At 40.3% G+C, this 15,380-nt stretch overlaps 1 protein-coding gene across 2 annotated transcripts in view; it reads left to right on the forward strand.

Annotated features, from left to right (window-relative positions):
• ULK2 (unc-51 like autophagy activating kinase 2) overlaps positions 1-15,105 on the forward strand; it is a 197,199-nt gene extending 182,094 nt beyond the window's left edge. For both annotated transcript variants that reach the window (XM_082247019.1, XM_082247018.1), the window contains exons 22-28: positions 271-411; positions 1,294-1,502; positions 4,511-4,689; positions 4,984-5,102; positions 5,224-5,381; positions 8,033-8,168; positions 13,356-15,105. In XM_082247019.1, the coding sequence (XP_082103145.1) occupies positions 271-411; positions 1,294-1,502; positions 4,511-4,689; positions 4,984-5,102; positions 5,224-5,381; positions 8,033-8,168; positions 13,356-13,420 (1,007 nt within the window). In that variant the 3' untranslated portion in view covers positions 13,421-15,105. The remainder of the gene's footprint in view (positions 1-270; positions 412-1,293; positions 1,503-4,510; positions 4,690-4,983; positions 5,103-5,223; positions 5,382-8,032; positions 8,169-13,355) is intronic.
• Positions 15,106-15,380: the final 275 nt, after the last annotated feature.

The following is a 15,380-nucleotide window of genomic DNA, read 5'->3' on the forward strand; positions in this document are numbered from 1 at the left end:
GCCTGTAGCTGCAAGCACCATTCCAGTACAACCACTTGAAGCAATATCACCCATATCGGCAAGCTTGTGACCGATACTTCCAAGAAAGGTGAATATCGGCCCCTGATAGTTGATACCTACTGTAAATCCTTACAATTAGGTATAAGATCACGAATACAGGTGAACAGGACATTGATAAATGATGTATATATTGGTCAATCACTAACATGTTATATGTTGTAATTGTTTCTGCTTCAAGTGAAATATTTAATATTCTCTAAACTTTTCAAGTCCCTTCAGGTGGTACAGGAAGTGTCCTGACTGTGCCCTCTGCCAGTACAAGAGCAGTGATGTTTACCGTTGGATCTCCTCCTAACAGTTCTACCCCTCCAACTTGCACACATATAATGATGAGGAAGAGGACCACTTCAGGCAAGTCCTGTAAAATTTCCTATAGCTCTGTAAGCAGTCAGTTTTCCTCATGCTGTTACAGCGTTCCTCCATTACAATATCACAGGAACAACAATTAACAAGCTAATACATATGCATTATTTGCCCTATGTTTCACTGTTTAGGGCAAATATGATGTATCTCATGCTTGCTCTATATAACAGTCATTATGGCAAATAATGTGCATTACAGCTTTTTGAACTGAGCAAAAGATACTCTAAATGGGCATAATGCAGAATGTTGTTCCATTGGAAATTATGGCTTTACTAGCAGTAAAGTCTTACACTAGCATGAAGCAGTGTTACCAAGTCCCACCAGCATTTCAAATTTTATCAGAGGTATTTACACATTGCCAACAATTTATGCAGCGCTTATATATATATATATATATATATATATATATATATATATTGTACGTTCACATCAGACCTTGCCCCCAAGAAGCTTACAGTCTAAGGTTGCCAGATTGCATGCATACATGCACATACTAGGGTCAGTTTAAACAAGAGACAATTAACCTGTCAGCATGTCTTTGGAGTGTGGGAAGAAATTGAGGTATCCTGAGGAAACTCCAGCAAACTCAGGGAGAACATTTAGTCTTCATGCAGATTGTGGTTGGAATTCAAACCAATAACTCTAATGCCGCTTCTGATTTTGTTTTGTTTTTTCCTATTTTAGGAATAGGGAAAAAAGTTTGTTTAAATGTATTTATCCAACCTATATTTTTTCTCAGTCTTTTTGTAAAGTGCTATGATTAAACTATTATTTCACATCATTTAACACTACCAGAGCAGTCAAATGAATCATGTATCTTTTATCCTTTCTATAGAAGATAGTAATGAAGGCGTGTTTTGTAACTTGCAGTTGGCTCAAACAGCTCTGGAGGCTCTCTCTGTTCCACCAGTGGTCGTGTGCATATGGGATCTCCTTCTGGTATTCACATGGGTTCGTCCCCTCCTGGAGCTGATGTAGCCCCAAGTATGAAATATATGTCCTATGGTACATCCCCTCCCAGCCTGGAAGATTTCATTACATTTGAAGCACCGGAGCTACCCGAAGAAACTCTGATGGAGGTACTGTCTTTCCTCCTGTAGACCTATAATGGGACTGTGACAGTGCAGCCCGCAATCTGACGCTAACTGATACTGGGTGGAAACTGACTGACACTGACATCACCAGTGACAGTAATACAGCGATTAGTGCTCATATTATACACTGACGCTGTAATAATGACACTGGCTGGGAGAGGAGTTAACATTTAGGAGCAATCAAGGGGTTAACTATGTACCTAACATTGTTTACTGTGTGTTGTTTTCTCTAAGCTTTGTGCAAGTTTTTACTCACTACTTTGCAGGTAGAGAAAAAAAACAGCACATTGCTGCTGTCTGTAGTCTGTGGTAAACAACACAGAGCTCTCTTCTATCATTTGCTCAGCTGATCAGCGGGTTACGATCAGGTCGGGACCCCCTGATTGGCTTGTGCTGTAGCCAATGACAGCACAGCTGGGGCGGTAGGCGTGTTGCTAGGGCACCCCCTACCTGGAGATGCAAAATCACGCACATGTGATTAAACGCAGTAGGGCCGCAGTACAAGTGCGGTGGATGTTCCTGAAGCAGTTAAAGAAGAATGGATGGGAGAATATCTTACGCTAGTATAAGTAACAAGCTACTTTTTTCTTAAAATTGTCCAAAAAGTAAGTGGGAATTTGTATTTGGAATTTGTATTGGGAATTTGTATAACAGGTGAAAAAGTAGCGGAATTGCACTTTCAAGTTTGTTAGATTGGCTGATTCTGAAAGTGGGGCAGATTTGTAAGGCTATTCTAGGTTCCATTTGAGATATTTCCCCTCACCTTCTGTCCTGCTGACAATGGATTTCTCAGAGCGGAAATAAGAGAACATCTCCAACAGACAGAATCAAACCTGCTTTTTTAGTGGTGTAGGGGTAGGCTATTTAAAATTGATGTAAACTACCAAGTAATTATGCGCTCGGTGGAAATGCTGTGTTCTGGATACAGGGAATAAAAAGAGTTCGCAAAACCTTGAACCATTAAACTCACAATGAAATCAAATAATATAAATAATATCAACATCAATGAATAAAATCACCAATAAAGTGAAAAGATGAAACCATATACAAAATAATGAAAAAACAGGAATATCGGCGCAAGCATGAATAAATAAATGGATGGAAATAAATAAAAGCAGCTGACACCAAGGTAAAAAATATGTAAAACCCAATGAAAAACTGATAGTGAAAAGTGCAGCGCTAAAACAATAAGACAATAAAAACATCAATGGATAAATGAAAAGTCTATGAATGGCACGCAGTAGTCTTGTAAAAAAGAGGAGAAAACAGTCCAATAAGAAATCCCAATGAAAGTGCTCAGTGCTGATCAGTAAACAGAACACAAGTGCTTGTTCAGTGCAATCCTTCACCAGAGGTGCTAGCCTCTCACCTGTAGGCTGTGAAAAGACAGCCTTAAAAGTACACTCCCAGCAATGTGAAAATCCTGACCAGGACAGCAATCACAGAGGGCATCTCTCCTTTTTGTTAAGGTGTTCACAACGATCCCCATGTAATAGAAAGGGGGCAGACCATAGTGCAATATGTTTCAAACACCACAATTTATTGATAAAACAAATGGACAGCCTCTTACTTCAAGGTTCAGCGTATCAACTGAGGAAGTCCCGCCCACGGACGATACGCGTGCGCAAGGGGGAGGAGATTGTGACGTCACTCGTAGCCCCTGTTAGCAGAGCGTTCCGCTCTGTCTGGAGATCAGCTGGATTGCTGTACTGCTCGTTTTTGCATTACCTTGAAGTAAGAGGCTGTCCATTTGTTTTATTAATAAATTGTGGTGTTTGAAACATATTGCACTATGGTCTGCCCCCTTTCTATTACATGGGGATCGTTGTGAACACCTTTACAAAAAGGAGAGATGCCCTCTGTGATTGCTGTCCTGGTCAGGATTTTCACATTGCTGGGAGTGTACTTTTAAGGCTGTCTTTTCACAGCCTACAGGTGAGAGGCTAGCACCTCTGGTGAAGGATTGCACTGAACAAGCACTTGTGTCCTGTTTACTGATCAGCACTGAGCACTTTCATTGGGATTTCTTATTGGACTGTTTTCTCCTCTTTTTTACAAGACTACTGCGTGCCATTCATAGACTTTTCATTTATCCATTGATGTTTTTATTGTCTTATTGTTTTAGCGCTGCACTTTTCACTATCATATACAAAATAAATCAAACAATACTCTAATAGAAATGAAAGTCCACTCCCAAAGGAATGTTCAGGGACCACTATAAACAATCGTGTGAAAAAAATGATCACTCCCAAAGGAATACTTCAGGGCTCCTCTAGCGGCCAGTGTAGGATCTTGTTAAAGAAAAAAAAACACCACAGTTTCATGTGTTTAAGTCCCAAACCACCTCCAAAATAGGTATGTGAATTTCATTACTGGATAACCATGATCCCCAGAATATAAGAGACCAGTAGCGCAAGATATGCCAAATGTGAATCACACCAGGCAATGTTAACAACCTCCACGCCCACGGGGTCCCCCGTTGACTGCCTGGAAAGTGCAATTGTTCGCAGTAAGATTCAAGAGAAAATACAAAGGGACCGTACAGTAATATTGGTAAAAACACCAATTGATTTTCCTGCAAACATGCTCACAGCGGGTGTAATGACATCATGGGTAGCTAGCCCGAACCTACGTGTTTCGTCTATGCAAGGGACATCCTCAGGGAATACTAAGAGGCTTCTCATTTCTATTACAGTATTGTTTGATTTATATTGTAAATGGTTTCATCTTTTCACTTTATTGGTGATTTTATTCATTGATGTTGATATTATATATATATTTTATCATTTGATTAAATTTTATGGTTAAAGGTTTTGCGCACTGTCTCTGTTTAATATAAATTGATGTACAAAAAAAAGTTCACTGAACAGCTTGTCTTGGTGTATGGGGGTAGCTGGGGCACCTCAAAGTCTATTGTTCATATATATGTATTAGAAGATCATGAAAAATATTTCAGTGTTACTGAACTGTAATGTTGTTCTTTCCCAATGCAGCGGGAGCACACAGAAACTCTCAGGCACCTCAATCTGATGCTAATGTTCACAGAGTGTGTGATGGAGCTGACTGCGACCCGTAGCGGGAGTTCAGATTTGTGCACCTCTGCTGTGTCTCTCTATCAGATTCAAGAGAGTGTGGTAGTGGACCAGATAAGTCAACTGAGCAAAGAATGGGGGTAAGTACCCAGAAATGATCAACTTATTGTTTTTTTGTTTGTACTAGAATAGCTTGCATGTTGTTCAGTAGCTAAGAGCACTCTGGAACCTGTTCAGGTTTCTACATAAGGCCGACATGATAATCTGCTTTCTGTGTTTTCATCAGCTTGGGCAATCTGTTAGGGTGAGTAAGTAATCTCTGTTGGATTGCTTTGAGCACCAGGATCGAGATATGACAACATGAACTGTATTTCCTATTGAGACATTAATGAGGCCAGTAGTTGACCTAAGCTGCTGCTGTTATTTCCCCACAGACAAGTGGAACAGCTGGTGCTGTACATGAAAGCAGCTCAGTTCCTGGCATCTTCCCTGCAACTTGCCAAATCACAAATCAAATCTGGGAAGCTGACGCCTTCAAGTGCTGTAAAACAAGGTAAGCGTTGGCAGGAACAAATATTACAGTAATATTACCTTTTATGAAAATAGCTGTTTTGAATACTGTTGTAAGTATTCCTTATTTTTGGTGACTGCATCTACCGTTTTTGATGTTGCAGTGGTGAAAAGCATGAACGAGCGATATAAATTCTGCATCAGCATGTGCAAGAAGATCACGAAGCAGCTCAACCGCTTTTTTTCAGACAAGCAGCGTTTTGTGGATGAGATCAACAGTGTCACTGCAGAAAAGTTAATCTACAACTGTGCTGTGGAGATGGTAAGTAGGGAGAGGTTACTTCTCTTTAGTCCTATCTTTTTGCAGTTATATGGCTGTTGAAAACTTGGACTAAAAGAGAGCGTGTCTGGCTACTTCCATTTTGCTTGTCTGTGTTGGTCTTTGAGGAGAGTAAAATCCTACAAAACCAATAACAGAGCCGGAATTTCCAAATTCCATATAAATGACTTTATTTGCTTACATGATAGCGAGTATAAAAGAGGGCTAACGTGCAGCGTTTTTTCAATTGCAAATTTTTGGGAAAAAATAAACTTTTTTGAATTTCAATGCAAAAAAAATACATAACCCCATTTTTGGTAAAACGTAAAAGATGTAAGTAAATCGATAACAAACATGTAACACTCAAAAATTGCACATGCCTGTGCAACGGCAACAAATGATGTAAATTTTACTATCCATAGGGGACGCTTTAACCACTTCAGCCCCGGAAGATTTGGCTTCTTAAAGACCAGGCCCCATTTTGTGATTCGGCACTGCTTGAGTTTAACGGACAATTGCGCTGTCGTGCGACGCTGTACCTAAACAAAATTGACGTCTTTTTCTTTTTCCCACAAACAGAGCTTTCTTTTGGTGGTATTTTATCACCTGTGTGATTTTTATTTCTTGCGTTATAAACAAAAAAAGAGCGACAATTTTGAAAAAATAACAATATTTGTCACAATTTTTTTATATGAAATTCTCAAAAAAAAATGTAAAAATCTAAATTTTTTAACATTTTAGGCCAATTTGTTTTCTGCTACAGTGTGTCCCTAGGGGCATGATTCTAACTGTGGAGGGGGCATAGCAGGATCGCATAGCCTCTGTGATTACTTTAGTGAGAATGACAGACGGCTGTGTTTACATCAGCCACCTGTCCTTCTCTCACTGCAGCGGGAGATCATGAGTGGCCGGCGGCCATCGGAGCCGCCGGTCACACGCACTGACTCCCCAGCCGACAAGCGGGGGTGGGAGCACGCCTCCAGCGGCGCGCTGTCGCCCCCTAGCTTCTCCCAGGCTAGCGCCGTACATGTACGCCACTTTGCCTGGGAGCACCAGATTGCCGCCGTACAACTGCAGCGGTGGTCGGCAAGCGGTTAAAAGCTAAAAGTTACCACTTTAGATTAACACAGGAGGTCTGGTGCTAGAATTACTGGCCATTCCCGGTGATACCTTGCGACAGCAATAGGCAGTGACAAGTACTCTTTATGGAGAGATCTGGGGTCAATCCCCAGATCCCTGCTCTGCCTTTTAAAAGCATTTGATCACACCAATATCAGTGTGATCAAATGCTTTCCATTCTTAAAAATAGCACCGGGGAAACCAAAAGTGATGTATGCTCATTGCTTCCTATTCCTATATCATAGAGGGGGGACAGAGCTGTTCTGGTCACACTGGTTCTGAGCTGTTCTGGACACTTCTATTATCAGCTGGCGGAAGTGCCGGCTGGTCAATCAGGTGTCCCAGCAGGATGGGACAGCCTGTGGGAGGGGAAGGACATCCCCTCCCGCTGCTTGTAAGAGCGATCCAGCAGCTAGTTAGCCTCTTGCATTTCTTTAACAATAGGGACGATCGTCGGCTCTAAACCCTTCTTCTTGCCTGCAGCTCAGCTAAATGTAAAAAAAAAACTTGCATGAACCAGATGTCAGGTGATAGGAATTGAACATCCCTAAAAGTGTCCACAGACCCTGTTTGTACATGTGCTGCCTTGCATATAGTACAGGATATTGCTTCCAGTATTAGTGGCAGGTTAATATAGTGAGAGAAATAAGAAATGAAGCCAGAAATGATATGAGCTCTTCATTTCATACAGCAACCTTGTGGTTCAACCACAGTGTGATTATCTTTAGCCTTTGGTTCATTCTTTTGTCCTCCCGGAATCAGAAACTGGTTGTAAATAATTAGGGCTCTTACTTTTACTGCTGGGTGTGCTAACAGATAAAGGAAAGGATGAAAGCCAGTGTTTTTTTTTTGTGTAAATAGCTAAAGGGATTGGTTTTGTAACTATAGCCCCTATATGGTTTTAAATATTTTCCTTTATACATGCCATTTTGTAAGGGGGCTGCTAATTTATATCATTTCATCAGTTGTAGACTATAGGCATACTTTATAAATACTATGGGCTTGGCTAATACACCTTGTTCCTCCCCTGTAGCTCCCTGGCCCCATTTACTGATAACTGGACTATCACAGGTGTCTACATGTCAATGTGAGTTATGATTTAGCAATGCAATAACCTCTACAGTATTTGTAACTACTCTTGTGCATGTAAAGTAGATCAAATGGGTCACCTTTAATCTGCATATAAGGTCATTTAAAGCAGCCTTGCATTTTAAAAAAAAGGTGTTCCTTTTTAACCCCTACGTAACCCAAATGATGCCCTTTGCAGAGAAACTGTCCCTTTGCCCTGCATGGGCAAGACAACAGTCTCTCCTAAATTGTTTTCTGCTTCCCGGAACAAGTATACATTAAGTGAAATTTGGACCTTGATCAGCATTCCTTCCTAGGTTAGTGACTAGGGAGGTACTAAAGCTATTGGATCAGTATGACCGCAAGGAGACCAGCATTTTCAGAAGGATAGGTGCCAGTGACAGCCAACAGCTAAGGTTTTCTTCATTATCATTTTGTTGAGAAAGTTTTAATCTTCTCCAAACTAGGTCCAGTCAGCAGCACTAGATGAGATGTTCCAGCATGCAGAGGATATTGCTTATCGCTACCACAAAGCAGCACTACTATTAGAAGGCCTAACCAAGATCCTGCAGAGTCCTGCAGACATTGAAAACGTCCATAAGTGTGAGTATCCAGAAAAAGAAGTAAATGTTTTTCTATCTTGCCACTGCACTATATTGTTCATATGCAGATATTTTGAATGTTTAATGGGTGTGTTCAATAAAGACACAATAAATTAGAATAGTTTGTGTGCTATCAGCTTAAACACATTGTGTTTGTCTATTGTTGTGACTTAGGGTCCTTTCACACGAGCGATCCGATCAGATCCGCCTGTCAGTTTTTTAGGCGGATCTGATCGGATCCCCCATGCATCCCTATGGGGCAGTGGATGTCAGCGGAGACATGTCCACTGACATTCGCATCCGATCCTGTCCGTGAAATCTGGATGGATGGAAACCCTATTTTCCATCCGTCCAGGGGATCGGATCGGATGAGAGTGGACAGGCTGTCCACTCTCATCCGATTCCCCATAGAGAGCAGCAGGGCTCTGACATCTCCCTCTCCGCACACAGAGTGGAGAGGGAGATGTCACCTGCCTGCTCAGCGGGGATCAGTGTATCGATCCCCCGCTGAGCAGCATGGATCCACCTACGGAGGCAGACGGTGTAAAAGAAGCCTTAATGTTATAACTGATGAGGATCAGTTCACATTTTATGGCAAATTACTGCAGGAAATCACCTAATTCCGAGGGGTTCACATACTTTTTCTTACCAATATCCAATATATGAGAGATGTGAGTGCAGCGCTGCTTTAAAATTATAAATCTATAAATATATATAAAAAATATTATAGAATTGTGCAATAACTTAATACATCTGTGGTGATCTTCAAAGGAATAATATAAAGTGTACAATCATAAAAATCTAATATTTATACACAATGTGTTCCAAATAGAAAAATATATAAATAATTGTCCATATATAAATCTTTCCAGAATGCTGTGACTTTTTCCGATATTCATAAAGTGCTTGAGTGTTCAAAATGTGCAATAAGCGGGGTTTCCCCCTTAAGATGTCTGCTTACCATCAACTGGATATAATCAGGCATGGAATAAAGGTTTTACACTCTGTTTTTCAATTGGTGAGGAATATTAGCTGGAACCTCAAGATTCATCGCCCCCGTATCCTCAAAAAGAGAAGCTTTTCATGGTGAAGTTTGTTTTAAACAACACATTTATTGGGTACATGGCGGGGATTTATACTCACAAACAACAAAGTAAAACAAGCATAGAGCGGCTCGGTGGTGTGCTGCTCCCGCAGCATACGATCCTCCGGCCGGGGATCACGTGGTACTCGCTCTACCTATCGCTAGACGCGTTTCGCTGTGACACACAGCTTCATCTGTGAGCTACAGATGAAGCTGTGTGTCACAGCGAAACGCGTCTAGCGATAGGTAGAGCGAGTACCACGTGATCCCCGGCCGGAGGATCGTATGCTGCGGGAGCAGCACACCACCGAGCCGCTCTATGCTTGTTTTACTTTGTTGTTTGTGAGTATAAATCCCCGCCATGTACCCAATAAATGTGTTGTTTAAAACAAACTTCACCATGAAAAGCTTCTCTTTTTGAGGATACGGGGGCGATGAATCTTGAGGTTCCAGCTAATATTCCTCACCAATTGAAAAACAGAGTGTAAAACCTTTATTCCATGCCTGATTATATCCAGTTGATGGTAAGCAGACATCTTAAGGGGGAAACCCCGCTTATTGCACATTTTGAACACTCAAGCACTTTATGAATATCGGAAAAAGTCACAGCATTCTGGAAAGATTTATATATGGACAATTATTTATATATTTTTCTATTTGGAACACATTGTGTATAAATATTAGATTTTTATGATTGTACACTTTATATTATTCCTTTGAAGATCACCACAGATGTATTAAGTTATTGCACAATTCTATAATATTTTTTATATATATTTATAGATTTATAATTTTAAAGCAGCGCTGCACTCACATCTCTCATTTTTAAAAGAGCACCAGCACTTTTCACTGCAGCTAGCAGCTTGATGCACAGTATTTTATTTTATTTTAATATCCGTAAGCGCAGGGCCCCTTAGTTATACAAATATCCAATATATACTGTATATATTACAGTTCATCTGTCTTCCTGCATTCCACCAATAACTCAACATGGGGGTATTGCACCTTCCTGCTAAATCCCAACACTTTTTTTTTTAGTCTTTTACAGATTGTAAAACTTGCTTAGCTCTAGACATAAAAAGGGACAAGTCTAAAAACCTCTTTTTCTGTGCTATGCAACATTGTGGTCATTTCTGTTTGGTGAGCCACAGGCTGCAGCAGCTCTGATTTTTAGAAAAGTTCTAGAACCTTTTGCTTATCTGTTATATGCGCAAAATGTAATGAGGGTTTCCGGAAGGTGTATGCGCACTATAGATTAAAGAAATAAAACGTTTTTAAAAAACTGCCTGCAGTTTGTTTAACCACTTGCCGACCGTTCGCCTCAGATAGATATACTGCGGCAGGCTGGCTGCGTGAACCGCCATACCGGTTTGTGAGAGCGCCCCTATTAGGAAGCGGGGATTGCTGCCGGGCACCCGCGATCGCTCCCCGCTGAGAGAGAGTTCCGGTCTGCTACTGTAAAAACAGCTGACCGTTGTTCTCTCTGAAATGAACACAGAGAGTCTTTGATCCTCCTATTTAGGATCACAGGTGTCTGTTTTGATTCCACAAGTCCCTCCCCCATACAGTTAAAAAACTCTCCCCTAAGCTCACACTTAACCCTTTGTTTACCACTGGTTTAACCCCTTCCCTGCCAGTGTCTTTATTACAGTAACAGTGCATATTTTTAGCACTGGTTACTGTAGTAATGTCACTGGTACCCCCAAAAGTGTCAAAAATGTCAGTTAGGAGTCTGATCTGTCTTTTGCAATGTCGCAGTCCCGCTAAAAATCGCAGATCGCCGCCATTGCTAGTAAGAAAATAAATTTAAAAAAATTACACTTTCCCCTAGTTTGTAGATATTTTTCGTGCAAACCAATCAAAATACGCCTATTGGGATTTTTTTTTACCAAAAAATATGTAGCAGAATACAAATTGGCCTAAAATTATAAAAATTTTGATTTTTTTTTTAATTTGTTTTGGGAATGTTCTATAGCAAAAAGTGAAAAATATTGTATTTTTTTTTTTTTTTCAGAATTGTCGCATTTTTTTTGTTCATTGCACAAAAAAAAAATAAAAGTTGCACAGGTGATCAAATACCACCAAAAGCTCTATTTGTGGAGAAAAAGGACATAAATGTTATTAGGGTACAGTGTCGCACAATTATCAGTTAAAGTAACGCATTGCCGAATTGCAAAAAATGGCCTGGTCATTAAGGGGGCAAAACCTTCCGGCCCAGAAGTGGTTAAAGATGCAAGACAGACTCTGAACTGAATTGAAAATGTTTAGAGATAGAATGGTAGAATTGGGAAAATCTGTAACTGGAGAGAAAGTGGAAAAATATGGAAGAGAATTCCCCACTTGCGTGTTCGGGTAAACATGCTGTACGTGCATGTGTGGGTAAATGCTGGTGCAGAAGTCATCGGCAATTACAAGTGTACAGACGCCACATCCATTCACTTCCATGAGTGACTGTACGATGCACCACAGCTCCCTGGGGGCCGTGCTGAAAGTTTTACACTATAAGACTGTACAGCATGTAAACATCTGTGTGCTAGAGGCCTAACCCCCCCAAGATATAAAGCACTTGGAACATCTTTAAACACCACTGTATGTAATGTCAGTTAGAAATAAATTCCAGGCAGATATAAATTAATGCAGATCTTTTGATCATTAAAGATAAATTTATTCAGTGCAACTAGCGTAAATACCGGAATTTACTTTGGCAAAAGTCTCTTCTAATCCCTTGTGCAGCAGGACTTGTAGAGGGAGAGGCAGCAGTGGCAGCCAATCAGGTGTGCTGTATTTATATATGCTGGATACAGAGTAAGTAGAGGGATGATCTCATCCGAGTGTTGCTGCTTTTTCAGCAGGCAGGCGGTGAGAGAGGGCACCGCTATATTAAGTTAGGATAAGTTCACCTTTGAACAAAAAATTAAATGCACATCTTTTTGCAGTTAAAAAATTTGCGTTTATTTTTTTTTTTTACTAGGAGCCTGCAAAGCATTGAACCCACGATTAGTGGATTGCAGGTGCTTTGCAGGAATCCTGCAGACTGTCAGTAAAAGCTGTCTGCTCGTACCACGTACAATGACAGGATGAGTTAATGAACTACCTAGAGCAGTGGTCCTCAACTCCGGTCCCCGGGGCCCACTAACAGGCCAGATTTTAAGTATTACCTTGGGGAGATGCAGACTAGAATACTGCAATCACTGAGCAGCAAATGAGATTAGGGGTGCACCGATCCAACTTTTCTAGTCCTGATACCGATACCTGGCATTATGTATCTGCCGATACCGATCCGGAACTATACACATACACAATATGCATGCGGCTGCAGTACAGAGCAAAGCCACTGCTTCATGTGTGTGGCTCCTCCATTCACAGATGGAGTGCATCTGATATCACTCCGCCTGTGAGCCGCACCTATACAGGAAGTAGCGGCTCCCATCCCATATAACCATCATACTACTACTACACCAAGTAAGGGACGGCTGAGCCGGGACTCGGCAAAACCGGATTGGCCTGGCCCGTGGATCGTTTAATTTTACCGATCCCCCAATCCAGCTATTTTGGCAGTATCGGCGCCGATATCCGATCCTAATATCGGATCGGCGCATCCCTAAATGAGATCACCTTTTATATAATTTAGTTATCTTACAAACCTGGCCTGTTAGTGGGCCCCTAGGACCGGAGTTGAGGACCACTGACCTAGAGCACTAGTACCAGTACTAGTACCAGTGCCCTGATAGTGCATTGAGAACTACTGTCTGACCACTGCAAAGGGGGACTGCTTCATCTGTAACATGTTGCGTGTTACACCCTGGATATCGATGTAACATGTTATAAAAATGTGAACTTATCCTTTTACTACAAGTTGTGTCATCCACCGGACAGTGCTGGTGAAGGGCTGAATAAATCTCAGGACTGGATGGACAGAAATGCAAATCTTTTGACATCTAAAAGAGCTCTCCTATACCGTATATATTACAAATCTGTATATAGCATATTGGCTGGTGTTTACTTGTGTTAGTATATATGTATTATGATGGGATTAGTCAAATACTTTGAGTTATGTATTGCTCTTTGTTTATAATTCTCCTTTCTTCTGGTTCTCTTTTCCAGATAAAGCCAATGTTGAAAGTAGACTGTCAGCGCTTTGCTACGGAGCAGTGGCTGTGTACGAATAGTAACAGTATCTACTGAAACACGCAAGAGCTAAACAAGGGACCACTATAGCTTAGTTCTTTGAATCTGTTACTAGAGATTTTACATCTAATGCTCGGAAAGCGAAACCAAAATTCCCCTTTGGAGGCTTTCAGAGAACAACAATCCCAGGACTGAAAATTTAAGTATGCAGGAAGGCTGCCTTATTTTAAAGACACTCCTTGCAAAACATGCCTTTCAACATACACATGACACGGAAGGAAATGTCTGCAAATTTTAACCTCGTGTATGTATTTCTAATATGTAAAATGAATAATGGACTGTGGTTGCTCCAGTAATAATGGACGAGGTGTTGGAAATGGTAGCTAGACCTTCAGGAATGGTGGCTGCAAGTTAACAGCAAAAGGACTCCATGTTACCTGTATGGGAGTTTCTTTAATAAGGTCTGGACCCAGAACATTCATCTATTCATCTTTACAAAGAGAAGCATAAGCAGAGCACTTTATACTGAGTAGGAACAGTAAAAACTATTCAAATCCAGCCATGTGGAGTCTTGATTCATTTTATTATCCATTTTGATGTTGCTACTTGACGTTCTACTTTTAAACCAATTTATTTTGCACTAATTTCTTAAAACTGTAAATTACCTTATATGGAACTCTTTATCAATCTTAAAAAAAAGGCACAATGAATTTACTGAGAAAATTATCATTTCATGGTATGTATAGAGAAAAAAAAAGTTGAAATTGAATATGTAGCTTCCTAAAGACTTTACAAACTATACAAAAGAATTTATTTGTGACCCTTTTGTATCTCTTTTGTCTAATACTTGATTACTAATGTCGGTTTTCTTTCATGTTTTACTTTGTTGGTATTTGCTTTCTATACAGATATTGTGTGTTGCATATAATGGTTGTGCATGTGATAACGTGCTTACTTACAATTGTCCTCCTTTATTGGGTATTTCCTAACAGACGTAAATATGTTTCACAGACAGTGTTAGAGAGGGAAGACTATGATGTAACATAGGCTGTTGTGTGTGAACTACTACTGTGTTAGAGATGTTAAACAGTAGTTTAGGTCAGTTAAATCCCAGTATCTGTAGTGTGGCTTGTAAAGCGCTAAGGTGTTGTTCACATGGCTAAACAGTAGGTGGCGTAGTATAAGCAATGCTTAACAATGGCACCAATGGTTTAGTAACTAAAGTTGCCATGTGACTTGTACATCTAGGGTTTATGCTCTCTATAGAAGGCCAGTACTTGGTAAGGAACATCAATTTAGACAACCGGAGCCACTTGCTTGGTTTGTATTATGCCATTTTCAGTAATGTGAATCTTCCAATACAGTTTTGGAAAAGGCATTTATGTCATTTTTCTTATTAACTGCCACAATAAAATTGCTCACTTCATAAAGGGTGAGCCCAAGATTATCCATACATGGACTTACCAATTAACATTTTTATAGCTTTTACTTCATTATAGCTATTATTGTAAAAAAAAGGCATTTAAGTATAATATGCATTTTTGCCTCTATAAAGTTTGTGCTTTTAGACTTTATAACAGATTTGGGCAAACACCATTATTGGTATATTATTTTTATTCACAATTTTTTTTTAAAGCTAAACTGAAAGGCGGTCATGACATTATTCCTATTTTATTCCTTGTTACTATATTTGTGTTCCAAACAAAAAAGGGATTTCTCTGAATTTGACTTAATACATTTCTCTAGATTTTTATTTGGTAGTTGTATGTATTTTCACAGAAAAGGCAGATTTAAGGCAAAGTTTAGAGGCACTTACGGTACTTTGCCCATTTGTTGTTCCTGGATAGCCAACCCATGTAGCAAGTTATACTCGCCTAACATCAATTCCCAGGCCATTCGAGCCCTTGTTCTGTTGCTGTCATGGAGAAGGGCTTCCAAGTATAGGGGTGCATGCCCCCCCCCCCCATGTGACAGTGCACATAAAAGAATGTCCTATTGCCA

The sequence above is a fragment of the Pelophylax lessonae genome (genome assembly GCF_965119305.1).
Source record: "Pelophylax lessonae genome assembly, chromosome: 2".
NCBI classification, from domain to species: domain Eukaryota; kingdom Metazoa; phylum Chordata; class Amphibia; order Anura; family Ranidae; genus Pelophylax; species Pelophylax lessonae.